Raw genomic sequence first — 26,765 nt, 5'->3', positions numbered from 1 at the left:
CCAGTCTTCAGTGGAGTAACAGCCACACACAGAACTTATCCTATGTTGATTCTAATGCGTTAAAACAACAAAGGTAGCTAGAAGAAGCAAACGGAACTACAAAAGACCTGCCTTTCCTCCTAGACTTCTTGGCACACAAAAAATCACCATCGACCCAACTGATCGATGGAACTCAAAATTTGCGCTTCCGCATTTGGACTATTACACTCGATAAAAGGGGAGTTAAAATGTCTGCAATAGTTTTAACCCGAAATTAATGCTCATACTGTCACCTAAAACCAAGTACGTCGATACCTTATATTACTTTTAGTTATAGTTTTGTTTATTTTCGGGTGGATGAAAGGCAATATTATCACATATTGTTGATAAAGTGACACCCCTTTGCTCACAATGGAATAATTACAGTTATTACCCATAATGCAACACGAATCGTTTCAGAAACGCAGATCTTTGCAAGATTTTGTGATTTTCTGAGTATTTAGCTCAAGTTTGCTTTTTATTCGTCGTCTTTATCTCGTCAACAACTGCTGGACAAACTAGGTTGGTGTTCTGACTACCTTTCCGTTAACTCTTTTGTTCCTTTTCTGCGTTATGGTGTTATAATAGTGACCATTATCGGGTGGGAGGGGGGCGGCATATCGTATGTAGTGCATCAGAACAACAACAAAAGGATCCTATTAAAGGTGCTGTTGGTTTGTATAACATGAGGTGGTCCTTGGTGCGGGTACACCACCCCATGACGTATCACACGGTTTTTAATGTAGAGTACAAGTTGCATATCTGGACAGGCACTCCGGATAGATTTATTTGATCCACTCACTCCGGGATGGACCACTTTTTGCTAAGTGTGGTGAGTTGCTGAAGTAGCCTTTTGGCACCAAATTTGTGTTGGTTAAAGGGTTGGGCAGCTGGGTGAAGGTTAGAATTTTTGAGGTGTGGCTTTCCTCAAACACAGGACTTTTTTTAACGCCCTATTTGAGAGACGTCCTTAGCCAAAGCAAATGGGTGAAAAGTGCCTTTCCTAAGATCATGGAGATTATGGAGACCATTCAGGGATTCAAACTCACCTCCAGGTTCTGAGTCAGCAACCCTAACCACAAACTGCAAATCTCTGTGCTGAGTAACATGTCCTTTTCCTTTTATCATTCTTAGAATCCAAGCTCATCACCATGGACTTTGAGGATGACCCATCCCTTCATCGCTTGGAAGGGTCTGACGGTAAGGAGGTCGGAGGCCTCATCATCAAGAAAGGACCGTCCACAACAGATGACAAATACACCTTCAAAGCACCCGAGCCCAGGACCTCACTTCTCGGTCTGGACAAGTTAGCGGCTCAGAAGAGAAGGGAGAAGGAGGAAAGTGAGGAAGGGAAGACGCCCAAGAGATCAAAGGCATCGTCTTATAATGATGACTGGGACGAGGAAGATATAGAAGAGGAAAAAGAGGACAGGCAAAGCTTTGGTTCAAGAAAAGATAGGTGAGTGTCTGAGTGACTTGTGTGTTACCAGTGTTGATCACCAGAATTTACAAAACATCTCTAGATATCCCTGTCACTGTATTAAGAAGTTGCTAGTGGCATGCTTGATATGGGTGTCTCACTGCATATACTAGTAATAACTTTATTGCACAACATTTGTACAAGGTACAAAATATGATAAAAAGGTCACAGTCTTCTCCACCAATCTCTACTTGAAGTGTAAATCAGGGCCTGAATTCTCCATATATCATCATAAAACATGTCTCGTCTCTCATATGTTGCCCAGGCATTATCGTCCAGCAAGAGTGGAGACGCCCTCCCACCCTGGGGGCGTCAGTGAAGAAGTGAGAGAAAAACTGCAGAAAAGACAGAAGGAAAGAGAAGACAGAAGACATGGGGTCTATGCTTCATCCAAGGAAGAAAAGGATAGAAAAAGAGATCGGGACAGAGACAGAGATAGGAACAGAGACAGATATAGGGGTAAATGATATATAATTATAAGTCACAGAACTTCTTTTCATAGTTAGATTGGCCTAGTAATTCTGTGCCATTTAATTTTTTTACATAGATACAGATCATACAGATACAAATTCTACAATGCACAACGTTTTCATCACTCAAATGACAGATAAAATTTTTTCTGTTCCTTGCCAGCGATCAACTAAAAAGGCAAAGGTCGGCATGTTTTTGATAGGGTCGGTCGGGTAACCAGAAAGACATGTTATTTCCTAGTCCCAACAATATTCTCATGATAGAAGTTTTCCCCATTAACCTTTAGCACACAGAAGTAGCCATTTGGCACCCAATTCTCTATTGGTTACAGAGTTAGGCAGCAGGGAGAAGGTTAAATCTTATAAAATGCATGAAGTAGTTGTACCCAGGGAGTGCCTGCCTTTCTCACACATCCATGAATAGTTTCATCAGGTTGGTAAGTCACTGAATAAAATGACTCTTTTTACACAGCCAAGAGATTTATTCCACGACGTTTCGGTGACCATCACCATCACCAGAATTGCCTTGAAGAAGGTGACAGATGGTCACGGTAACGTCGGTGGAATAAATCTCTTGGTTGTGTAAAAAGAGTCTTTTTATTCACTTTTTCACACATGCTGTAACATTTGTCTTGTACAGGTGACAGAGACAGGAGATCAGAGAGAGGGTCAGAACGAAGCAGGAGAGATTGGTCCGAGCGCAGCAGTAAGAGTTGGAGAGATGAACCTGGTACTCCCAGACACAAACCAAAGGGTACATAGACCTCTGCTTTTGTGGAATTTATTCCTCATTTAAGCTGTACATATTTGTCTGTGTTGTGATTACTGTACTTCTTGACATTTTCGCATACAGTATATGTACATGTATTGAGTTTGAGTTTTATTTAGATCCACAATTAGCCTCATAAGAGCCTCATGTATACAGTATAACTCCAGGGTATGAAGCGAGGCTCTAGTCAGTGCCAGTCATTTCATCATTTGCCAGAATTTTGCTGCGTATGATTGAAAGAATTTTGAGACCATTCTGTTAACCTTAATGGACAAAAATTGGTGGGTAAAGATGTAGTAATACCTGAATTAGAATAAACCAGGTTACCACTGCCAAACAGAAGCAAAATGTCTTTTTATGATTTTTCTGTCAACAGCTATTTGGATATGATAAAAAATTTCGAGTTGACTAGAGGTCTGGTCTGAAGTCTAACAAATAAGTCCCTTACCAAACTTGTACTTACTTACAGACTCCAAAAATATAATTGCTACATGATATGCCATGTGATGGTTAACTGGTTATGCACAGTTCATATTCAGATTTGGACTCCATTCTCCAGGAGCAGCCACACCATCCAGGTCCAACTGGGAGGACGATGATGACCTCAGGTCAACACCATCAAGAAACTCGTCCTGGGACCTGCCCACCCCATCCACGGGGTCACGGGAGGGCGACCGTAGTATACGCAGTGAGCGCAGCCACAGGTCCACCAGGGAATATGATGCTAGTGAGAGAAGGTAATGGACATTCTTCTTACCTCCGTGAAAATGGAGGTATTGTAATCAGTTGATATGTTTGTTTGTCTTACTGTTCATCCGCAGTTATTTAAATATTGTAGAGTGGCTGCATGTAATTCAGACATGGTGTTATAGGATACTTGGAGAAGTATGGTTCTGCTTGATTCCAATAGCTGAGAGCCAGGAGGACCCTTGGCTACACCCACACAGTAATATCAGATTGTTAGGAGTATCCACTTAGAGATAAGGTTTTCTCAGACAATGGAAGCTGTTGCAGATATAAAAAATTATCTTATGTTTGGAAAGTAGCCTTGCTGACAGGATATGTACATAAGTTATGTTGATTCACTTCTGTATGCATGTACTTTTGTTCAAAGTAGTCCTGCATGAAATGTACTTCCTTTATTCACTACTTGAAATTGTTTTAGATAATAATGTCTGCATATTATGAACATAATCGGAAATCTGGTCCACATTACAGAAAAGCTCCCAACAAAAAGTCAGTAGACGAGACGCCACTCTTCACCCCCACACACAAGTACAACGACTGGGCTGACGACAGAAAACACATCGGCATCACTCCAAGGATGTCTAAAGGAAGAGGTAAACCTTTCAAAGATTCTTAAAGTCAGATAAGGTACTTGATATAAGACAACTGGCTACATAGATAATAGTAACAAAAGATGTTTTATGCCTATTACCCACAAATTACAAACAGACAAAATACATGTAGGATTGCCCCACAATAGTCGAGAATTATCTATCTATCAATGATTGTGTTACATGAAGTATCATATAACCCTTTTGTGTTTGTCATATCATTGGTGTCACCGTTTGTGTCTGTCTTTTCAGGAGAAGGCAAAACTGAAGAAGAAATTTCATTTGCATCAGAGGAAGAGCGCATGCAGTGGATAGAAGAGCAAAGGGTACTTTCATGCACCTCTGAATCATCTCTACTTAACACTCTTTTTAGATTTAATAGGAGTATACTATTTTGAATTCTCTCCCTGTCGGGCTGATAGGGCCTCCTCCCCGAGAGCTTATGGCCATACTCCTCAAACACGAGAGAACCATTCCCAGAACTACCAAAAAGAGCTCAGGATTCTTTATCAAAGTAAAAATACCAGCCTAATAGGAGCTCGGATTCTCTGTCACTATGGAAACCAGTCACCAGTTCTCAGTCTTACAATAATTGTGCCAGGTTGTGCACAACAGGATTACATGTATGATATACCCAATTCTCCTGACTTAGAGGTATTAGCCATCAAGCCTCGTGGGGCTTGACCAGTGGAAGGGCTGCTACATGTAGAAGTGTGATATAGTCAGGCTATATTGGCCTTAGACTGTCTGAAACATGCATACGTAGCAACTAAGCAGACAATAACAGACTTTTGTTTGGTATCACTAGCAACTTGACCGTGACTGGTACGGCATGGCTTTAGACTGTCTGAAACGTACAATGTCATGTACATACATACATACATAAAAACTAAGCTGACATTGACAGACCTTTCTTTGCTATCACCAGCAACTTGACCATGACTGGTACGGCATGACTTTAGACTGTCTGAAACGTACATGTACATGCATAGCAACTAAGCAAACATTTACAGACTTTTGTCTGCTATCACTAGCATCTGGACCGTGATTGGTACGGCATGGTTTTAGACTGAAACGTACATGTACATGCGTAGCAACTAGGCAGACATTTACCGACTTTTGTTTGCTACCACCAGCAACTTGACCGTGACTGGTACAGCATGGCTTTAGACTGAAACGTACATGTACATGCATAGCAACCACTAGTAAGCAGCCAATGACAGACTTTTGTTTACTACCACTAGCAACTTGACCGTGACTGGTACGGCATAGCTTTAGACTGAAACGTACATGTACATGCATAGCAACCACTAGTAAGCAGCCAATGACAGACTTTTGTTTACTACCACCAGCAACTTGACCGTGACTGGTACGGCATGGATGAAGGGTATGACGAGCAGAACAACCCGCTGTCGGCCATGTCTGAGGAGTACGTCAAGAAGAAGGAGGAGAAGGTCGCCAAGCAGGTGGTGAAGAGGATATCGGCACAGAAGAAACAAATCAACGAGGTAAGGACATGGATTTATCTTCGCCAAGTAAGATAACTAACTAAAGGTGGTCTTGTGGCTTGGGTTGATGACTAAGAATCTAAAGGTTCTGGGTCCAAATCTCTAGCCTCTACTCTAGTGTTGTGCCCTAAGGAAAAGCACTTTAAATCTATTTCCTCACTCTACTCAAGTCACAGTGACTACTTAGCTTCAGTACTCAGATTGGACGTAATGTTGAAGGTCCTGTGTTTGAGAAATGGATGCATGTCTGTCAAATAATTGAAATGTTTTTTATTATTTTGCATTTCTAGGTTTTGCAGGGGGTGGGTGGGGATATGCAATCGGTCAATTAACTGTTATTGAAGAAACTGTGGTTTGTCTTGTTTAGGACAACGAAAGATGGGAGATGTCGCGAATGTTGCGGAGCGGTGTCGTACAACGTACGGAGTTTGACGAGGACTTTGAGGAGGAGAGTCAACGCAAGGTTCACCTGTTGGTCCACAACATCGTGCCACCGTTCCTGGATGGACGGATGGTCTTCACCAAACAACCTGAACCAGTTATTCCTGTCAAGGTGTGGGGATCAAAAATTACTTCTGGTTTTCAGTCTGCACTATATATGTAGCGATCATTGGCAGTAATGTTATTGCCTTCATCATGAAGGTTGTATTTTGGGCAGTGTTTATCTGTATGTCTGTCAATCTGTCTGTTGGTCAGGAAGATAACTCAATGGCTTGATGGATTGATTGTATATTTGCTATTTTGGTAGGTTGTGACAAACCTGAAAATGTTACTTGAGTGAGATTTGCTTCTTTTAAGTTTTTTTTGTTAAAACTTCAGTTATTTCTTCAGTAGGTTTTCTTCCTTCGGTGTAAGAGCTAAACACTATTTTGCACATGGAAGTAGTTTATTGTGATGTGTACATTAATGTCTGGTCCTATTGCAGGATGCAACCTCCGACCTGGCCATCATTGCAAGGAAGGGAAGTATGACGGTCAGGAAGCACCGAGAACAGAAGGAACGAAAGAAGGCCCAGAAGAAGGAGTGGGAACTGGCTGGAACCAAGATGGGGGACATCATGGGGGTAAAGAAAGAAGAAGAAAAGGTAAACAATTTGAGTTGACTGGTGGTGTTCTGTTTGTAGTACTGTAAATCCATTTACTACTGCATTTGGTAATTTTAGCATTTTGGGGGTAAGGGAGTACTTCACTGCATTTAATTTTACCGGTGGGAACAAACATTACTGTCTCAAATGTTAGTGATCAAATATTTGCAATGATGAAATTTTAGTGGTTGACTAGTGACCGTTTAAGTAGCTAAAGTTAAGTTACCATTTAAAAATCAAGAGTTAAAGTAAATGGATTCCCTTTCTCGGGCTAAATGTTTAAGTTGGAATAAAGACAGTCTGGGTATGTTTTTAGCAATTGCACCTTTGTTCCTTTCTTTTTGGTGCAAAATGTCGGCAAAATGCTCGAACAAGCTAAGGCTAAATGTTGCCAGAAAAACAGGAGGAAAGCATCTTCTGATTCTAAGAAACTGTGTGGAACAATTGCAGAGATCTTGCCCTGCAAGAGCAATGTTGTCAATAAGACACTTGCCTGGGTTGGTCTCCCCTGGGTTTAAGACATGTCCCATACGTTTCTACTCAGAGGCCACTGTCGCCATGGCAGTGTTTTTATTTATTTGACTAGCCTGTTTTTTTTTTTCTTATTTGAAATTGAATGTTTTGCAACCGCACCCCAGGACACAGCAGGGCCAGAGGGAAACGTTGACTACAAGCACAACCAGACCTTCGCAGACCACATGCAGGACAAGTCTGAGGCCTCCAGCGACTTCGCCAAGAGGAAAACCATGAAGGAACAGAGACAGTTTCTACCCATCTTTGCTGTGCGAGAGGAGGTAAAATTTAACAGTGATGTTGGGTAATTCATTCTTCAAGAAAAATGATATTTGGTATGTTGGTAGGTGTTGGCAACATAAAGAAATTACATACGTATGGGCCCCAAGTGGCTTTCTATATTACTGCACTATGACTTTCGGTATTGATATCTCGTGTTGTGGACATAGTACGGTCTTGATTTTTAAAGGGTGAAGAAGTAACATAGGTTTCAGCCCACCAGTAGCTTTTTTGGAACTGCAGGGGCCAATTTCGCTTGAGACTTAAAAAGAAAAATAATGGAAGAAGAGTTTAATGGATTCGTCATGACTTTCGGTATCTATCCATTCTTTCTCTCGGTTGCTGAAAGAAAATTGTCATTCTTAAACACATGAGTAGCTGGGAATGATTGTAATATTTCTTTCCAGAAAGTATGAAGCTAGACATAATATGCTGTGTTCTTTTCCTAGCTCCTTAACATCTTGAGAGACAACCAGATTGTAGTTATTGTCGGTGAAACTGGTTCTGGCAAGACCACTCAGCTTACACAGGTGAGTGTAATAGTACCTTAAATACAACCACATCTTTCAACATTTTTTAAGGTGGACAAATCAACAATTTTATCACCATAGTTGTTCAATAAATCTTCAATTTGATTCCTCTGCTAATGAACTTAATGATTCATTTGAAGAAAATACTGTTCTTCGAAACATTTCTGTATTGTTTTCTGTTTGCCCAGTTCTTGCATGAGGATGGGTACAGTACCTATGGGATGATCGGCTGTACCCAGCCCCGTCGTGTAGCTGCCATGTCCGTAGCTAAGAGAGTTAGTGAAGAAATGGACCACAAGCTAGGGGAAGAAGTCGGATATGCCATCAGATTTGAAGACGTCACATCAGAGGTTAGTTCCAGAAAAACTTGTTTTGTGGTGATGACAAACTGGTTGTGTGTTCTTCACATCCTTTGCATGTTTAAAGGAAACTAAAAAGTTTGGTTCTATAGCCTTCTATACTATATGCTTTACATGTATGTCATACCTGGGCCATGATAATGTTTGATATGGGTGTTCCAGACCGAATGATATATTGGATTATCAGTCAGGCTTCTACTTGTATCACATGGGCTTCCATAGAATCTTTTGTCTTGAAACTTTGATACTTTTAAACAGCTATGTTCATTCCGCAGAAAACGTACATCAAGTACATGACAGACGGTATCCTGCTGCGAGAGTCCCTGCGTGAGTCAGACCTGGACCACTACAGCGCTATCATCATGGACGAGGCTCACGAACGGTCCCTCAATACAGATGTGCTCTTTGGTCTGCTTAGAGAGGTAAAATACATTTTATTTTGTAGTACTCATTTCCTGTATCAAAAAGTATGACAAAAACTAAAGCAGATCGAACTCAAAGCATAATGATTTTTCGATTGCTAGACTAAGTACAGTTCAATGCGGCTTTGCTATGGGTTGTGTTTTCAGCAAGCACACTGCTCACACCTAATCTTCTCTATTAGAGTGTTTGGTCCTTTTACCTCTTTACATCACCATACAAAATGATGAATGCGATCCCTTACAACATGTTAGAAGAATTATACTATACTACATGTAGCGATCAAATTGTGTAACTGAAACAAGATTGAATACTCCACCATAGTGATTTGTTAGGTCTTTATTATTCTTGTATGTCTCTGGATTTGAAGTGCATTTTTTTTAAACCAATAGGTTGTGGCTCGTCGAACAGACTTGAAGCTGATCGTGACATCAGCAACAATGGATGCTGACAAGTTTGCATCCTTCTTTGGGAATGTACCAACCTTTCAGGTGAGCACAAGTGTCTGTGATATATGGGAAACACTCTCAGGGAGTGAACCTAGTAGTATACAATTGGGTGTAGTTTGCAAGAATTCCAGGAATTGTACAGGCATTTTCTTGGTTGCCCGGGCATGTGTAATTTTTGTTAAGAAGAAAACCTCTGAGAATACCATCGTAGAAAGTTGGACAGTATCATTCCAGAGGTTGCTAGATTTATTTGTGTATTGTATCTAAGGAAACTTTGCACAATTGCACTTTTTCTTGGATGTGTCTTTATTTGTTGTTTGTTTGTTTGTTTGTTGAACAAATCTTTTACTAGTATTATGAAAGTAACATCAAGATATACATCATTGAATATTAGTGTCCAAGCAAGGAAATAATAACACCATTTTTATGTGAGAAAATCTGAAAAAGCAACTATAATTATGATTAACCTTCTCCCTGCTGCCTAACTCTTTAACCAATAGAGGGGTGCCAAATGGCTACTTCAGTGTGCTAAAGGTTAAATGAAATTCAGAATGCTTGTAAGGTCTGACATCTTAACTTTTTGTCTTCGTGGCTTGTTAGATCCCAGGCAGAACCTTCCCAGTGGACCTCCTGTTCAGTAAGAATGTGGTGGAAGACTACGTGGATGCAGCTGTGAAACAAGCTCTGCAGATTCATCTGCAGCCCATACTGGGTTTGTTTGTTTGTTTGTTTTGTATATCTGGTAAAGCGCCTTTAGGCAAAATGCACCAGTTTTGTACAGTAGGTACAAAGCTGGGTAAGACTGGACTGTAAGGATTGATCCACTCATACCAGGGAGGAGCCTTTCTCTTTTTGATAAGTGTGGTGCTCTTCTCAAACACGGGGCCATCCAGACGAAATCCCTAACCAAAGCTAGGCACTCACTCTCACCTGAGTCAAGTGAGAAAATGGGTGTAAAGTGCCTTCCCCAAGGGCACAACACCGGGGCCTGCCAGGGATTCAAACCTAGAATCTTTTGGTTCTAAGTCAACAACCCTAACCACTAGACCACCTTCCCACCTCTGCATTTATCTGTTGAAGTGTTAATGATGTATAACTAATTCAAAATGTAAAATTGGAATTCAGTTTATCTCCAGCCTCACTGCTTTAAGAAGGGTTGTTGAGTATTCTGGTAGCTTTGGCTGTATAAAACAAAACAGCGCAACAAGAACCTGGGCTATTTCTATTATACATAACAGATGATGATCCATAACGCATCCTAGTACACTAATGCCTTTTTTTCTGAAGGGGACATACTGATCTTCATGCCGGGACAGGAAGACATTGAAGTAACCTGTGACCAGATACAAGGTACTGTTTCTACTGCCTATTCTAAGAACTAAACTTGATATAGAAATCTGATTAGTGATCCTTTATAACATCCGTGTAATAGAAAACAGTCTGGTTGCTACAAAATCCTTGTGAAGAGCAAAATAGAGATTGCTTCAAGGTGTAACAGGCAATTTGTTCCCTTAAAAAATGTCACCCCGGGTGTAACAGGCCATTTGTCCCCACTTTACAGAACGTCTGGATGAGATCGAGAATGCTCCACAACTGGCCATCCTTCCCATCTACTCCCAGTTGCCCTCCGACCTCCAGGCTAAGATCTTCCAGAAGGCCCCGGACGGTGTGAGGAAGTGTATCGTAGCCACCAACATTGCAGAGACTTCACTAACAGGTGAGAAGATGTCTCTGTTACATTGTGTAAGCCTGTAGCAAACTGACTTAATTTTTGGTGTCCTATCCTCTGCCATAGACTTTTTTTTACTTCCTTGTATTGTTTTATCTGTTTATTTATCTAAACATCTGAGTGGCCCCTTCAGACATAAGCTGATTTCCAAGGGGGCCCAGAAACACATGGAATTAAAAAAAATTGAAAACACAGGAATATTCAACAATGTCAAAGAAAATAACTCAACTGAACACATATGAAAGGAAATTTGCTTTTGGTCTGTGTGTTTGTTTGGATATTGTGGAGTGTCAGGATGTGAGGCAGAAGATTGGAAACTGGCAAGATATGAAAGTTGACTTGATGGATGGGAAGGTTGGCTTGTCCCAAGAATTAGCGAGAAATTCACAAGTTTAAATATTTCAAGGAGGTATGTGGTCTTTGATTTCTTGTTGCCACTATTTTGATCGTCATAAAATCTGAAATTTTGTTTATCCTTCTGTATGTAGTTGATGGCATCATGTTTGTGGTGGATGCCGGCTACTGCAAACTGAAGGTGTTCAACCCCAGGATCGGTATGGACGCCCTGCAGATCTACCCCATCAGCCAGGTGGAGCTGCTACACACACTTGTTTAATGTCTAGCAATTTAGCAATGTAGTAATGGTTTCATGCTTCATAGACAAATTTGTGAAAAATGTTGTCAAAGATGAATTTAGAACAGAGAGCGCTTTCCAAGTGCTTTTACTGGTCTTACTATTACAGGACCAGTGTGAAGTAAGTAATAGGATATTCAGTGTGAATGTAAGTTCAGCACCTGGGACAGGGCCAGTGTGAAGTCAGTAGGAGGATATTCAGTGTGCATGTAAGTTCAGCACCAGGGACAGGGCCAGTGTGAAGTCAGTAGGAGGATAATAAGTGTGAATGTAAGTTCAGCACCAGGGACAGGGCCAGTGTGAAGTCAGTAGGAGGATAATCAGTGTGAATGTAAGTTCAGCACCAGGGACAGGACCAGTGTGAAGTCAGTAGGAGGATAATCAGTGTGAATGTAAGTTCAGCACCAGGGACAGGACCAGTGTGAAGTCAGTAGGAGGATAATCAGTGTGAATGTAAGTTCAGCACCAGGGACAGGACCAGTGTGAAGTCAGTAGGAGGATAATCAGTGTGAATGTAAGTTCAGCACCAGGGACAGGACCAGTGTGAAATCAGTAGAAGGATATTCAGTGTGAATGTAAGTTCAGCACCAGGGACAGGGCTAGTTTGGCGTAGTCTATCAAGCTGTATATAAGACAAGAGCTATGATTACAAATGTTTTTTTCTAGGTAATAACTATTTTTCCTTCCTGTGTTTCAGGCTAATGCTAACCAGAGATCAGGTCGTGCAGGCAGGACAGGAGCTGGGTGAGTCTTCTCATTAGTACTAGTAATACACAATACTATATCTCGTTACGTAGATGCTTAAGCAAATAAATGATTACGATTACAGTTCATTTATGCTGCGATAATTTTTGTACTCTAAGCCTTGCTCACTGCCATAAACAAATGGGTTTGATATAAACAATGTGTATTCCAAGCCTGTGTTGTGAGCCTATGTTGTAAAGTGGGTATCTCACGCACCAAATTGCTCTAGGCATTCTTAAATTGGGTGCATACCGCCGCGCAGTCCAGTTGAAGTCTGGGCTTTGCCAGCAATGCCAAGGAGGGAATGCAAACCTCCTTGGCAATTGTATGCAAAGGGAGCCCATTTTGATTGAAGCTGTTTTCTTTTGATGAACCTTGACTTGAAGCTTGAGAAGTAAGAGATTCTTTACCAATTTCTCAGTATACCTTTTTGCACCAAGACAAATTTTGAAAACAATTGTGATTTTAACCTACCAGTCATCTTAACACCCAGATTAAGTAGTTTGTATGTTATATCCCTTTGCAGTACCTGTTACCGGCTGTACACGCAGAGCGCCTACAAGAACGAGATGCTGACCTCCACTGTTCCCGAGATCCAGCGCACCAACCTGGCCAACGTGGTGCTGCTGCTCAAGTCCCTGGGTGTACAGGACCTCCTGCAGGTAGAGTGTGTTTGTTTGTTTGTTTGTTTGTGTGTAGTGTGTGTCGTCCATTAGGTAACATGCATAGTCCTGTGGTTAGCGGCCCTGCCTCTGGAACTAGAAGTCATGAGTTTGATTCCGGCTGTGTCGCTCACCCGACATGCAAGCTACCTTAGTGCAGGATGTTATGCCGTGGTCCACTCTTCTTTCAGCTTCTCTAAAAGAGCTAGAGGAATTTCCCAGGTACAATGAACATGTAGATACTGTACATAGTGTATGTCTTCTCTGTCATGACCAGTGGAAGAATAGCTCTTCAGTGAGCAAAACTGGATCAACATCAATTTCCCTTTTCTTCCCCTTGCAGTTCCACTTTATGGACCCACCCCCCGAGGACAACATGCTGAACTCCATGTACCAGCTGTGGATCCTGGGAGCCCTGGACAACACGGGGTCGTTGACCCCACTAGGGAGGCACATGGTGGAGTTCCCACTGGACCCCGCCCTGTCCAAAATGCTGATTGTGTCATGTGACATGGGCTGTTCCGCCGAGATCTTGGTAGGTCCTTTCATTTGTGCATATTATGCAAATCAGTGCCTAATTTACATAATTGATTAGGAAAATTTATAATTCAGCTGCATTCCATGCTAGGGTTTCAAACATGCGATATATATAACTGAACATGCCAATGATGCAAATTATCATGTGGGAGTGGTGTAATAGGATACATGGGGAATTGGAGGTTTGGTTTGGCTCAGGTACAATAATGTTGTAGTTGAGAGAAAGAATGACTCATGGCTACACCCACACAGTATTGTCAGGTCATTAGTTGAACCCACTTAGAGATTGTCACAGCAATATTCAGCTAATTGTATGAGGCTGTTGTTATCAATATTGTAGCTTGTTTGAGAAAATCAATGCTTATTTCTTCCTGTAGATCATTGTATCCATGCTGTCCGTGCCAGCAATCTTCTACCGGCCAAAGGGTCGTGAGGAGGACAGCGATGCTGCCAGGGAGAAGTTCGCTGTCCCGGAGAGCGACCATCTGACGCTGTTAAACGTCTACCAGCAATGGAAACAGCACAAGTAGGGCAAACTTACTATCAATAGCAGCATAATAGGGGTTCTTGTCAAGTTTTTGAAAAAGCTGTTACTGCAATTCTGTGGGAAAGAAATGCTAAGTTACAGTTTCTGAAACGCACAGATTTACATTATGCAGGTTTGAAAATCTCAGCTAAGTTAGTGATCTCTTAGTTTACAACAAGTAGACTTTATTTTTTACTAACCATGTATTTAGAAATGTGTTCTTTTAGAATATACTAAATGTTTCTTTTTTTTTTAATTCCTGACAGCTATTCCTCCATTTGGGCCAATGAGCATTTCATCCATGTAAAGGCTATGAGAAAGGTAAGAGTTTAGATATATGTACTAAATATATGCGTGTTATCTTCTTCTGTTAAACTCAAAGCATAATGCTTGAGATGAAGCATAATCAAATGATTTTTTGGTAGCTGATAATACGATGCAGCTTTGCTAAAGCTTGCTTTTTATAACCAAGCACACTGAGTCTCCCCTACTCTTCTCTGTAAGTGTGTTGGCTTGTTTTACGTAGAGATGTTTGATGTCATAAACTCCCTCATACGGGCTGTACATCCACATCCAAAAGGACGATGTGAATCGTTTCCACTTTCCAGACATATCCAGATCCAGGCGCAATCCCTGGCTGCCGGCTGCAATAAGTCCTACTATATTATCCTTTACCTGGGACCTGTTTCTCCAAATCATATGGTAAATGCTCTTCAATGAAAACAATGTGTTCCCACAGGTGCGTGAGGTTCGTCAGCAGCTGAAGGATATTATGGACCAGCAGAAGATGGACATCCTGTCCTGTGGGAACAGCTGGGACATTATCAGGAAATGTATCTGTTCATCTTATTTCCACCAGGCTGCAAAACTCAAGGTAAGAACCCTCATGTATAGGGATGTGTACTGTCAGGTACCCTGTATCTGTACAGTACCATGAAAGTCAATTAGTCATAGGTCCAAAATACCGCAACATCAATGTACCTGGATGGACTTATTTTGTAACCAAAAATTATTTTCCTACCCAAAGATTAATCTTTAAAAAAAAACATGTAAACATTATATTAACATTGAAATTAGCACCATCTATGATTTGAGATCCTTTCGAAAGCATCCATCATTGTGTTCTCTGCATGTTTATTAGATGTTTCTCCCATCATTTAAGACCACAGGTACAGGTACAGATACAGGTCTGGACATGTTCCTAAACCTCTGTACTGGTACCTGTACCTGATTCTAAGTTTATAATATAATATTATACATATCATGCAGCTCTATTTGCTAGAATTTTAACATTTTGGCCATTAGGACATACACATGTACTGGACATTATGGTTATTTTGATTGAAAAATGAAATGAAAAATAACATTCAAAGCCATTCTTACAAAACGACTTTGCTCTGACACATTTCTTTCTTTACAAGTCTACAACATTTGTTGTTTCCTGCAGGGTATAGGGGAGTATGTGAACATCAGGACAGGTATGCCCTGTCACCTGCACCCCACCTCAGCTCTGTTTGGTATGGGCTTCAACCCTGACTACATCACCTACCATGAGCTGGTCATGACTACCAAGGTGAGTAACTTTATTGATAAGGCCTAGGAAAATTGATGTTGTGTTAACTATCCTGAAAAAAATTAGGGCTGGTAGATAAGAATTCTCTCAGAATTTCATCTCTCAGATGTCCCTTGCCAGCAGTCGACCAAAAAAATGGCTAGCGTCAGCAGGTTTTTGCTAGGGTTGGTGGGGTAAACAAGAACACAACATGTTTTTCCTTGGCCTCAGTTGCTAAGTTGTTTGGAATCCTGTAACATTGTTTTAGTGTTTGAACCAGGGCTGTCTCCAGCTTTACATTTTTTTCCGTCCCTCTCAATATTTGAGAGCCAATGTTTTGATTTTCACTGTTGAATCTGTCATCTTAAGCCTACAAAATGGATTTTAATCAATGTCACGTCATGTCAAGGTGAAATTTTTTTCCATCCCAACAAGCAAATTTCCGTTCTGGGACGGAGGGACGGGTCCTGGAGACAGCCCTGGTTTGAACAATCATGTATTTGTGTTGTTGAAGGTTAGACATCCTGGTAATAAGATAAGCGAAAATAGTTACTCAAGCAACTAGATAAAATTTTTGAATTTTCAAAACTTCATCCAGTTGCTTGAGTAACTATTTTTCGCTTATGTAGTTGTGTTGTTTTGTCTCGTTTTTTAAGCAAGAAGCAAGGAGATATGTCTCAATGTAAAGGATGAAGACTGTGATGTTTCTGTGGTTAGATATGAATGTCCCATTTCTGATCCATGTGATTCCCTTCCCTGTACCAGGAGTACATGCAGTGTGTGACAGCCGTGGATGGAGAGTGGCTGGCTGAGCTGGGTCCCATGTTCTACAGCATCAAGGAGTCCACCAAGTCTCGAGCTGTGAGTATCTCAATCTCTTTAACCCTTGTCGCTCTGAAGTAGCCACACCAGCTTTGCAGGCATGCAGTGCGGCAGCAGCTGGTTATATTACACCGAACGACCTGGTTATATTAAAACGAACAACCTCTACTGGTTACAGGGCTAGGCAGCAGGGAGAATGCTAAAAGTAGCTGAAGTGTGAAAGATGTTGCTGAAGATTCAGGTTTGTTTTGGGGGTAGTCGTTGCAAGTGCATCCTTTTGTATTGGTTATGGAGTTAGGTAACAGGAAGAAGGTTAACAGTGTCTAAAGTATTAAAGATCTTGCTTAAGATATAGATCCAATATTTTAAACCACTTTGAACATTTAAAGGGTAGTCCCAGATAGCACTTCCTTTCGTTTAGGAGAATGTCAAAAAAACGTCATTACAAACCTTATAGAGACTCTTTTCAGAACCTGAATCTGAATTGCTATAGATCTAAGCTTCCAAATGTTATACCAGTACTTTCATACATAGGTTTTGTTATGTTTCTGACACTTAGAATAAGTTAAATTTCAAGAGTATGCTGTATACTGCTGTATGATAGTACCTTTGCATACGTAACCATACACAAACGTTCACCCACAGTCAAAGATTTGGTGCTCAGTTCCAATCTTTGGTGCACAAAAGTGCATATGCACCCAGTATTTCCAGCCCTGCCTAGATTCTATGTGTTTTCTTATACAACGTAGAAGCGTCCACAAGGTAATGTCTGGTCCCTTCTTCATGTTTGTACCTTGTGTTTTGCCCTCCCCAGGAGAAGAGAGTGAAGGCTCGTGAGGAGCTGTCTGCTATGGAGAGGGAGATGGTGCTGGCTGATCAACAGCTGCAGAGACAGAAGGAGGAACAGAAGAACAAGAGCAAGGAGGGCAGTGTCAGGTAGGACCTTACTGTTTCAGCAACACTCTAGACATGTGTATGGGCATATAAAAGGGCAGACTTCATTGAATAGATGAGCACAAGCAAGAGCAAATCTGGGGCAGGTCTCCAAATACTGGGTGCATATGCACTTATGTGCACCCAATTTTCTCACAAGCAAGAAAAACAGTGGCAGGGCTCAAAATATTGGGGTGTAGCCAAAGTCATTACAGTTTGTCATTTTATCAATTTTAGTGATCTAGTTTCTATTGGTCTTTTTCCTTGTAGTCCCTGATGAAAGCTAAGTGATATGGGTTAGACTTTGTGTTGTTATCGTTTGTAATATCCTTACCACATTAGAATGCATCCTTGTCGTGGTAATTACTTCACAATATAACAAGGAGGAAAGGTCACTTTGTCCAGATGAAGTTAGCAGAGTACCTGCCAAAATGCCAGAAGAGAAAGAGAGTAAGGTTGCGTACTTTAGGAAACTATGTTGAGTCCATACCACATTGTTTTGCAGGACTACAATCCTGACACCAGGAAGAAGAGAGCCTGGAACCCCCTTCACACCGAAGAGGACCCAGTCAGGATTTGGGCTGTAATTCTATATTGTAGGGAGATCCAGACGTAAACCCCAACTTCACTCTCTGTTACTATAAATCTTGAAACTATTTCCGTAGACAGGGATGGTTGTATTTTCACTGTTTTCACAGTAACCTCTCCACTGCAAATTCATCACACTGCAGATATGTCTCCCTTGTGTAACTACTGTACTACAGAATTCTTTCAACCATCATGTGCACCCATTGATGATAATTATTAGGGCAAATGCACTTCTTGATTTTCCACACCTACCAAGGTACATTCATGGTACTGGTTATGATGCAATAGGGACCACTAGAAAACCAGCTTAGGTACCGTAATTTGCATAAAAAGGAATTTTGCCTCAAGACATATTATCCAGAAAATGTGAACAATAGGTTAGGTTGGATATAAAACATAATCAATGTATCAACCATTGTAAAAATTAGTATGGTTTAGATGTTGTTTCATAAGATATTTATCTAATGATGTGCTTTATCTAACACTACTTGTAAAGTACTATGTTTGATAGTATATTCTGCACTGTAGTGTGATGTGTGTTGTACAGATTATAAGAAAATAAAGGATTGTCATCTGCTACATTTCTTAGGTATTTTGATTTTGTTTTTATAAACAGCAGCACAGCCTGGAGAAGATCAGTTTCCTCAAACTTTCCATTCAGTGTGATGGACATGGATATTGAGGCCAATTCAGTACCAAGGGCAGAGATATTTTCAGTACCATGGCTATCGAGGTCTATTCAGTACCAATGACAGGGATAGTGAGGTCTATTCAGTACCAAGGACAGGGATAGTAGTGAGGCCTGCTCAGTACCAAGGAAAGGGATAGTGATGCCAATTCAGTGCCAAGGACAGGGATATTGAGGCGTTTTCAGTACCAAGGACAGGGATATTGAGGCCCATTCAGTACCAAGGGCAGGTGTAGTGAGGTCCATTCAGTTCCAAAGACAGGTAGTGAGGACCATTTAGTACCAAGGATAGTGATGGTGAGGCCTATTCAGTACCAAGGACAAGGATAGTGAGGCCCAGTCAGTACCTAGGATAGGGCTAGTGAGGCCCATTCAGTACCAAGGACGGGGATAGTGAGGCCTATTCAGTACCAAGGACAGGGATAGTGAGGTCCATCCAGTTCCAAGAACAGGGCTAGTGAGGCATATTCAGTATTAGGGATAGTGAGACCTGTTCAGTACCAAGGACGGGTAGTGATGTCCATTGAGTACCAAGGACAGGGATATTGAGGCCTATTCAGGGACAGTGAAGCCTGTTGAGTACCAAGGACATAGATAGTGAGGCCCATTCAGTACCAAGGACATAGTGAAAGGACATAGTGAGGCATATTCAGTACCAAGGGCAGGGATAGTAGTGAGGCTCCTTCAGTACCAATGACAATGACACCATTTGAAATCCTGTTTTTGATATGATTGCTGCATAAAACTGGTTTACATTCTACTCATTTTTTAGTCCTTTAACTATATCATAGTTTTCACTTGAAAGTTCATTTGTGTTGGTAGAAGTCATTCTGAATCAAGGTTGAACTGTAATTGCCAACGCAACAAATTGGACTTAACCCAATTTTTAAGTCACGTGTCCTATCTGCATAACAGGACGTCACAGAAGCAGTGGATTGCTCATTCCTTGACAAAGACTAGCTGATCAGTAAAACATTTGGGTAAGTCCAATTTGTTGTGTTGGCAATTACAGTTCAACCTTCATTCAGTAGATCATAGTTTGTCTCTATATCATAGCTTTAATTGTCCATGTTTCACACATAAGCACTAATCTTTACCCAGTTTACAAGTAATGCTAAGAAGCATAATGAGTGATCATAGCACATTGTTATCAGGTCTGTGGCAGTGAATATATTGACTTTTACTAAGCTGCTTTCTTTCTTTTGCATCTTTCATAGTACTTTACCAAGAAGTATGTCATCATCTTATGCAAAACTTGCTCTGCCATTTAGGTCACTACTCTAGTTATTCAACTTCAATTCATTTCAATCTTTATAGAAACAACTCATAGACAAAAGTCTGAATTGCGTTGTTCTGACAGGTGTTAGCTAAGTGTTTTGTAGACCTGAGCGTTTACAAACGATCTAAAATCTATCACCGAAAGCATTCAAACACAGTCAAATTTGTTCACAGTTCACTATTATGATAGCATGAAAGGAGAGTCTGCAGTTAGCCCATTCTTTGTACGATGCACCGTAGATACGTTAGTCTGAGAACAGGTAATGCATTCATTAACTTGTATTCAACATGGTAAGGTATTGATGAGTTCTTTGATCTTGCTATTCTACAGTATGGAACGCCACATTTATCTGCATTGCGCATTCTTCTACCAGAGACGATCTGTCAGTGAAGGCAGCGATTCACGAACGGTCAGAGTTCAGCATTGATTCTGAGAATGTCCTGTACAGTCGGCCGGGGGGCTGATGTTCATGGTGATTTGTACTGTGTCATAGCTGTGTCCCCAGGATGATTTTGCAGGCCCTTACTGCATTATACTGCGTGTCCAGTTTAATGGTCCATGTTGGGGCACCCACATTCCAGCAACAGGCTATCGATCTCTTTGGACACACATTCGTCCAGCAGGTCGCTGACCTCTTGCACCAGACAGCTTTCCTCTCCACTGGTGATAGTCAACGTTGCTTTGGCCTGGGGGAAAACGCATAGTATCTTTGTAGTCTTTTCACAACATGACATTACGCCAAATTGAAAAAAAAATGGCCTGACAATCTGTACAACAAAAAGGAGTTGTACTCAATAGGCAGTTATATAGGCAATAGGTAAGTAGCAGACATTCACATGATTATAAGATAATGCCCCCGTGTACAATAAATTCATACACAATACTGTCCTTATCTAGTCACAGTCATTCTCCTACGCAGATCCTCACCGCGCGCCCGCAACCTGCACAATAAACATTGGGGAGGCTCTGCTAAACTGGGCTGAGGTTTCCACTTTTGTAGGTGTGGCCTCTGACCAGCTGTCAGCCAATCAGAGAATCACCTAAATGTTGTCTTTAGGAAAAGTCGGTTTTGATTGGCTGACAGCTAGTTAGAGGCCACGCCCACAAAAAGTGGAAACCTCAGCCTGGTTTAGCTGAGCCTTCCCAAGGTATATTGTATACGCACTGCATAGGAGAATGAGTCACCGTACTGAATGGTACTACAAACGTCACACGATGACGTAACTCCGCCCACTTACCAATCGGAGGTAAGGCAAGGCTGACGATTGGTCACCCAGTCTGTAGTAGGCCACGCCCATCTTATGGTACAGCAGGCCTTGGTCAAGGTCATATCTTTTCAGGAACATTCTACAGTAGATACGTGTAGGAAGGAAAGAAAATGCAGATATTCACGTCTTTGACTGTGTCTACATATATACATTTTCTTTTGTTGATTAAAAAAAGCTCTCAAACTGCCCATACATTTTTTAGTAAAAGTAACTAGGGAATTGAACGATGTATCTTCATCTAGATGTGTGACTTGTCAAAAAGTAGAAGTGTTGGCAATCAGACACAATGCTCACTGCTTCAGAAACAAAAACCGGAAGTTCTGCTGCAGTACCAATGAAAGTTGCAAGGGGTTCCAAAATCGACCTCGACCTTCGTCTTTCCAAGACCTATCCATGTGCCAAATATCATCACGATCAATCCACATGTTCTTACCTTATCCTGACCACAAACATGCGGAGACACAAACAGACACCTAGAAAAACACACCCAAGACAATACCTCCATTTTTCATGGCGGTTAAAACTAACTTGTATCCCGGCTCGATCCTTTTCCCGTACCCTACGGCCTTCTCCCATTGGCTGAGATCCATGCACACCTCCACCAAGTCCTTCAGTATGCGGATGACGTAGACGTTGTCAGAGTGGAGAGTGAACTCCAACTGGGCCAGACAGGACTCCAGGAAATACAGGTCGTACTCACGGTGTGCTGCGTGGTTAAGGTCTACTTACTAGTATCTCTGCATGTTTTATTAAACGATTAACACTACAAATTAAGCATTTTCCTACATGAAACCTTTTTAGCGGCCTCGGCAACATACTTGGGGAGGCTCTGCTAAACTGGGCTGAGGTTTCCACTTTTGTGGGTGTGGCCTCTAGAGCATGCCTAAAGAAAGCACTTAGGCGATTCTCTGATTAGCTTGCAGATGATTAGAATCCATGCGGACAAAAGTGGAAACTTTAGTCCAGTTTAGTAAAGCCTCCCCAAGGTAAATTGGACGTAGCTCTGCGTAGTAGAAGAGATACAACGATTTTCCAGTGACCAAAATCAAAGGGAGTTTTAAAAGAAATGATCCGAACCGCCGCGGTTTATGAGCGAAAATAATTGTCAGAAAGATGGTCGTTTGTTTGTATAGCCTTTACGTGACAAGAACTTGGACGATTTGATTGTATTTATAAAAGGATATCCTGCTCCTGCTCCTTGTCCAGGATGTTCTCGGCATATTCGATGAGAAGATCCATCTCTTCGTAGAAGTCGGCGTCAAAGTTGGCAAAACCGCAGGCCTCGCACATCTTATATGTGCCGTCTGTGGGGGCGGACATGGTCACTTATTTTCCCCCAACTTTATTCAATGAATTAGACCTCAACATTGTAATAGTCATGAAACAAATATCAATACATCTAGTCATGGTCACTTATTGATAGAATGGTGCGTATAGAATAGACAAGATGGGAAGAGCTGTGTCCAAGGTAGTGTATAGGTATTTCAGATTTTAAAAATATGAAGATAGTGTCACATTTTCCGCATTGATCAAAACTATGGACAGAATATGCTTGTGGCCTAAAACGCTTTCCTGTAGCAAACAACTGACTACTGAATATGAATGATAAAACACAAATGAGAGAAACAGTACATTCCCTTCCATATAATACGTGCCTGCATTCGGAGCGACTCGTTCTGGACAGTTGGGACACTTGACGCACCGCATCAGCCGATCCTGCAAGAGAAGCAACGAAATTATATATCGAAAATGCATTTATCTTAAACAGCAAATAAACATGACGAAAGATAGATTGAATAGTGATAGATATAGAATTCCACTCAGACAATACCATAAAACTGCTTGCTATGTTTACGAGACATACCCGTTCTGTGTTCCGACAGTCCGCACACTGGCAAAGGAAGTGATAGGTTTTGAGGAGCTTCTCTTGTCTCTTCGCGGTGGGCAGCAGGGGCGGAATGTAGCCGTGGAATATCTGAGAAAAAAACGTTTTTAGATTGTCACATGATCATGTTTGGTCCGATGATAGTGTTGCTTTTACTGCTCATTTTAATCAGTCAATTGTAACCGTTAGAAATGTCCATTTTCAGAGGCTAGCTGTGAGCTAATCAGAAAATCGGCTTTACTCAAAGTATTCTCTGGCTGGTTGACACGTCCACGTCCAAAGAAGTGGAAACCTCAGCCCGCTTTAGCAGAACCTCGCAAAGATATATTATATAGGGCGAGGCTCTGCGTAGGAGAATGAAAATTTCACTCCACAACACATTTCAGATTCTTATATCGAGTCTCAGTACATGGTGCGATAGTCGAAATGAAACTCGAGGTGTTCCTGTGTTCATACGTACCTGTTCCCCAGGCCGGATGAACTCATTAGCCCGGATCTGTATCTGCGGTCCGTAGAACATGCCGATACAGTTGGACTTGCAGCTGTGGTTGATCATGGAGGCCCTGGACACACATGGAAACAGGCTGAACGACCAATGAAGTCAAACGTAACAAAACAGTTCCTCTCACTCTTTGTAGATTTTATGTTGGAACTCATGATGTTCTACTTCGATGAAGTTTACACATCCAGGTAATGAGATACTCAAATACAAAAGTTACTCAAGCACCTGGATAAGTTTTCAAAACGGTCAAACGTTCAGGCAGCATCCGCTGTCTTTCGCCAATGCATTTGCTACTTCTTGTGTTGCTGTAATTAGGTCTTTGCATTGGAAATATGAACATTCACAGAAGAAACTGGACTTACTGCGGATACACTCCGATCCCGATAGAGCACATGTTCTCGTCGAGGATTGCAAAGCTGTTCGACGCGATCTGGTGGTAGGAATAAACAGAACACAACTCAGTCCTAAGTCTTATGTCTTTGATATCATTAGGCGTGAAACTTCACAGAGAAACGAAAACAAAAAAAATGGTTCGAGTCTTCGAGATCCCTTTCCTTTTTCCTTTTTTTAGTCTGACGGTTACAAGAAGACCACAGGTGGCAAAATGATCTTGTGGCCAGGGTTGACTTAGATTCTAAGGAGTCTGGTTTTGAATCCCTAGCAGGCCTCTGGACAGGACAAAAGTTTTAAACAATATGAAACAATTCAGTTGACTCACTTTGCCGTAGATCTCCTCCATGAAGGCCCTGTCTGGTAGAGCTTCCTTCTCCATATGTTGAGCCAGGGAATCCATTTTGGAGTCCAGGCTTTGAATCCCTTCCTCGCAGTTCTTTATTGTCTCGACATCTAAGATTGTTGTAAAGACATTGGAACTGAGATATGCATAAGAAAGGCAAACACGGCAACGAACCATATTCACTAAGGGGTTTTGCCATTTCGTTAACGTCAGAGAGAAGGCATTTCCGTTAGTATTGTCAATGTGGGGAGGGTTTGCCTATATCTTCCTTTTAACATACAAAGGATCGATATTATATACTGCCAGAAGAACGGATCAACCACTCTCGTACAAAGAGCCTCGCCTGTGGCCAATTCAATATACTTTGGGGAGGCTATGCTAAACCGGGCTAAGATTTTTGTAGGCCTTTCCTCGAACTAGCTGTTAGCCAATCAGAGAATTGACTTTCCTTAAGGAAAACACCTAGCGGATTGGCTGACAACTGGCGGTTAGAGGCCACACCGGTCTAGTGGAAACCCCCGCCCGGTTTAGCAGAGCCTGCCCAAAGCATATTGTATAGACCGCGGGCGAGGCTCTGCGCAGGAGAACGGGATCGACTTACTCGAGACCAAACTGCTCAGAGGTCCCAGCGCTCCCATGTCCGTCTTTCTAGCATGCTGAAAGGGAAAAATGAAAATAAGTATGAACATGACATGACTTGAAGTCTCAATATAGGAAGCAGAGAAGGAAAGGAACTTCAACAAATCAGCAGTGTGTAATAGACTGGGACGGGGCCAAGGACAGAGAGGCCAACAGATGTCGTTAAATCAAGGAGGCTGTATGGATCAGAAAATCAGCTCCAGTCATAAACCGTGATAAGGGAGGATATAAACTCAGTCACGCTAGGTACCGCATTCTTCACACTGCAGCAGCGACACCTAACTGCAGTACGAAGTAGAACCAGTCAGTATTGCCCTTGTTCTTGTTTTGTGCATTAGATGCTGAACAACACCCCGTAGTTGGGGTAGCAGTGCACGCTTATTGGCGCTTCCTCAGGTGGTTTGCGACTTCCCCTCTGAACTTGCCCTGATGAAGGTGACAGATGGTCACCGTAATGTCGGCTACGTAAAAACGCTTGGTTGTGTAAAAAAAATGTTATCCATGATTGAATATCACAGAAAGTAATGAATTCTGTGTTTACACGAACAGGGGATTCATTTCACTTCACGTTTCCCTTGTGACGAGAATTCACATCCTTCCTCGTTTATCGGAGTTTTGTGAAAGCAAGTCGTGCTTGTTTTTGTTACCATTTTGTACAGGATCCGCCCCATGACCCGCAGGTGTTCAGGGAGGTTCATCAGACGGCTGTACCCGCGACACTCCGGTTTGTGGTGGAACTTGGCTGCTTTCTGAAAGGACAGGGGTTATAAGGAATAAGCCGATCCTGACTGTAAATCACAATTAGCAGCTCAACTAATGGTAGCATGGCAATTAGCGGTTCGACCAGTGAGAGGATGGCTGCATGTCCGTCTTATGTTTTTATTTCGCATTTCTACGTTTTGACGGAGGTGGGCGGGGCTATCGGACGAATAACATCTCTATGATAACTAAAGACATATTATACATAAAGGTGACAAAAATGCAGAAAATTGGAATAAAAGAATACCAAACTATTGATTCTATCAGAAGTCAAAATAGTCAAAGTAAGCTGTAATATTTGACTTGCATGTGCGTGGAATATATCATCCATAAATGGGCACTATTGGAATCAACTGGATGATTAATTGAGAGCAGGCCCTCAGTTGTTTATCAATGTGATTGTATTTCTTTTCCCATGTCTTCCACAGATACATTATATAAAGAGAGAAAGGCCAACTAGACTGTTCATTGTACTTCATATACCTTCCAAGCAAACGAAAACATACCTTGCACTCTTCGTTGCAATATTTGGCTGCCCGGCAGGCGTCGCAACTGACAGAATGTTGTAGTCTGCTGGCAAAGAATCAACAGACATGAGGCTCCACGGGGCATGGCATGGTTGTGAAAAAATAAGACTGTATTATCATTGATAACAAGATCGAAAGCGACACAATGCATGCAAGAAATATTTCAGTACATTGCAAATCATAAGCTATCGTCTATGTAGACCCAAGGAGGTTTTATAAAACCTCCTTGGTAGACCTAACGTGTGGAAAACATGTTCGGTCGATTTATATCCGAGCAAGTTTTAGTTCAAACAATATCAAAAGCTTCTACTGCCTTTCGATTCAAGCATCTCGATGTGCATATAAATCACATCGAGATTTTCCTCTCCTCTTCTGTTGCGCCGCGGTCACGTTTGTCGTAGATCATCGTAGGATTTTTGCTGTCGTAGAATTTTTAAGCAGACTGTGACAGAACTAACCATCGCGAAGGTCTAAACCTTTTCCGTAGCCAGACAGCTAAATTTTGCAGGAAACATCCACGATTATCCTAGGAATGCTTT

General features: G+C 41.6%; 2 protein-coding genes and 1 long non-coding RNA gene across 3 annotated transcripts; 1 reads left to right on the top strand and 2 right to left on the bottom strand.

Annotated features, from left to right (window-relative positions):
* The first annotated feature begins 418 nt into the window (after window positions 1-418).
* Window positions 419-18,328, top strand: LOC136438632 (pre-mRNA-splicing factor ATP-dependent RNA helicase PRP16-like). Its single transcript, XM_066433528.1, has 29 exons — window positions 419-540; window positions 1,153-1,477; window positions 1,764-1,957; window positions 2,609-2,722; window positions 3,297-3,474; window positions 3,956-4,077; window positions 4,327-4,400; window positions 5,427-5,582; window positions 5,950-6,135; window positions 6,508-6,666; window positions 7,305-7,460; window positions 7,908-7,988; window positions 8,177-8,338; window positions 8,623-8,769; window positions 9,160-9,258; window positions 9,817-9,928; window positions 10,504-10,566; window positions 10,778-10,933; window positions 11,434-11,534; window positions 12,277-12,323; window positions 12,850-12,985; window positions 13,329-13,520; window positions 13,900-14,048; window positions 14,315-14,369; window positions 14,788-14,922; window positions 15,496-15,621; window positions 16,366-16,461; window positions 17,237-17,358; window positions 17,861-18,328. Exons 2-29 carry the CDS (start codon window positions 1,170-1,172, stop codon window positions 17,940-17,942), a joined length of 3,708 nt encoding a protein of 1,235 aa, XP_066289625.1. The 5' UTR covers window positions 419-540; window positions 1,153-1,169; the 3' UTR covers window positions 17,943-18,328.
* A 1,176-nt stretch (window positions 18,329-19,504) lies between these two features.
* Window positions 19,505-24,405, bottom strand: LOC136438326 (N-lysine methyltransferase SMYD2-like). Its single transcript, XM_066433089.1, has 10 exons — window positions 24,284-24,405; window positions 23,928-23,995; window positions 23,524-23,626; window positions 23,043-23,153; window positions 22,834-22,894; window positions 22,368-22,482; window positions 21,997-22,061; window positions 21,707-21,884; window positions 21,149-21,257; window positions 19,505-20,596 (listed from the first exon to the last, which is right to left on the bottom strand). Exons 1-10 carry the CDS (start codon window positions 24,356-24,358, stop codon window positions 20,459-20,461), a joined length of 1,023 nt encoding a protein of 340 aa, XP_066289186.1. The 5' UTR covers window positions 24,359-24,405; the 3' UTR covers window positions 19,505-20,458.
* A 497-nt stretch (window positions 24,406-24,902) lies between these two features.
* On the bottom strand, window positions 24,903-26,297 carry LOC136438254 (uncharacterized). Its single transcript, XR_010756413.1, has 3 exons — window positions 26,206-26,297; window positions 25,588-25,689; window positions 24,903-24,957 (listed from the first exon to the last, which is right to left on the bottom strand). It is a non-coding gene; the product is annotated as an uncharacterized lncRNA (long non-coding RNA).
* Window positions 26,298-26,765: the final 468 nt, after the last annotated feature.

The sequence above is a fragment of the Branchiostoma lanceolatum genome, chromosome 7 (assembly GCF_035083965.1).
Source record: "Branchiostoma lanceolatum isolate klBraLanc5 chromosome 7, klBraLanc5.hap2, whole genome shotgun sequence".
In the NCBI taxonomy this organism is placed as follows: domain Eukaryota; kingdom Metazoa; phylum Chordata; class Leptocardii; order Amphioxiformes; family Branchiostomatidae; genus Branchiostoma; species Branchiostoma lanceolatum.
Note: the sequence above shows the minus strand (reverse complement) of the source record. Positions and strands in the feature narration are given on the sequence as shown.

What these genes read in the sequence shown, in the direction of transcription:
- LOC136438632 (XM_066433528.1), top strand. Translation starts at nt 1,170, where the DNA reads ATGGACTTTGAGGATGACCCATCCCTTCATCGCTTGGAAGGGTCTGAC. An exon ending in AGACCACTCAGCTTACACAG is followed by an intron (nt 7,989 to 8,176) that starts GTGAGTGTAATA and finishes CTGTTTGCCCAG; the next exon opens with TTCTTGCATGAGGATGGGTA. An exon ending in AGCTGGTCATGACTACCAAG is followed by an intron (nt 15,622 to 16,365) that starts GTGAGTAACTTT and finishes TCCCTGTACCAG; the next exon opens with GAGTACATGCAGTGTGTGAC.
- LOC136438326 (XM_066433089.1), bottom strand. Translation starts at nt 24,358, where the DNA reads ATGGATTCCCTGGCTCAACATATGGAGAAGGAAGCTCTACCAGACAGG. An exon ending in ATCCTGGACAAGGAGCAGGA is followed by an intron (nt 22,062 to 22,367) that starts GCAGGATATCCT and finishes TGCTTTCTTTAG; the next exon opens with GCATGCTCTAGAGGCCACAC. An exon ending in AGGATCGAGCCGGGATACAA is followed by an intron (nt 21,258 to 21,706) that starts GTTAGTTTTAAC and finishes TATCTACTGTAG; the next exon opens with AATGTTCCTGAAAAGATATG.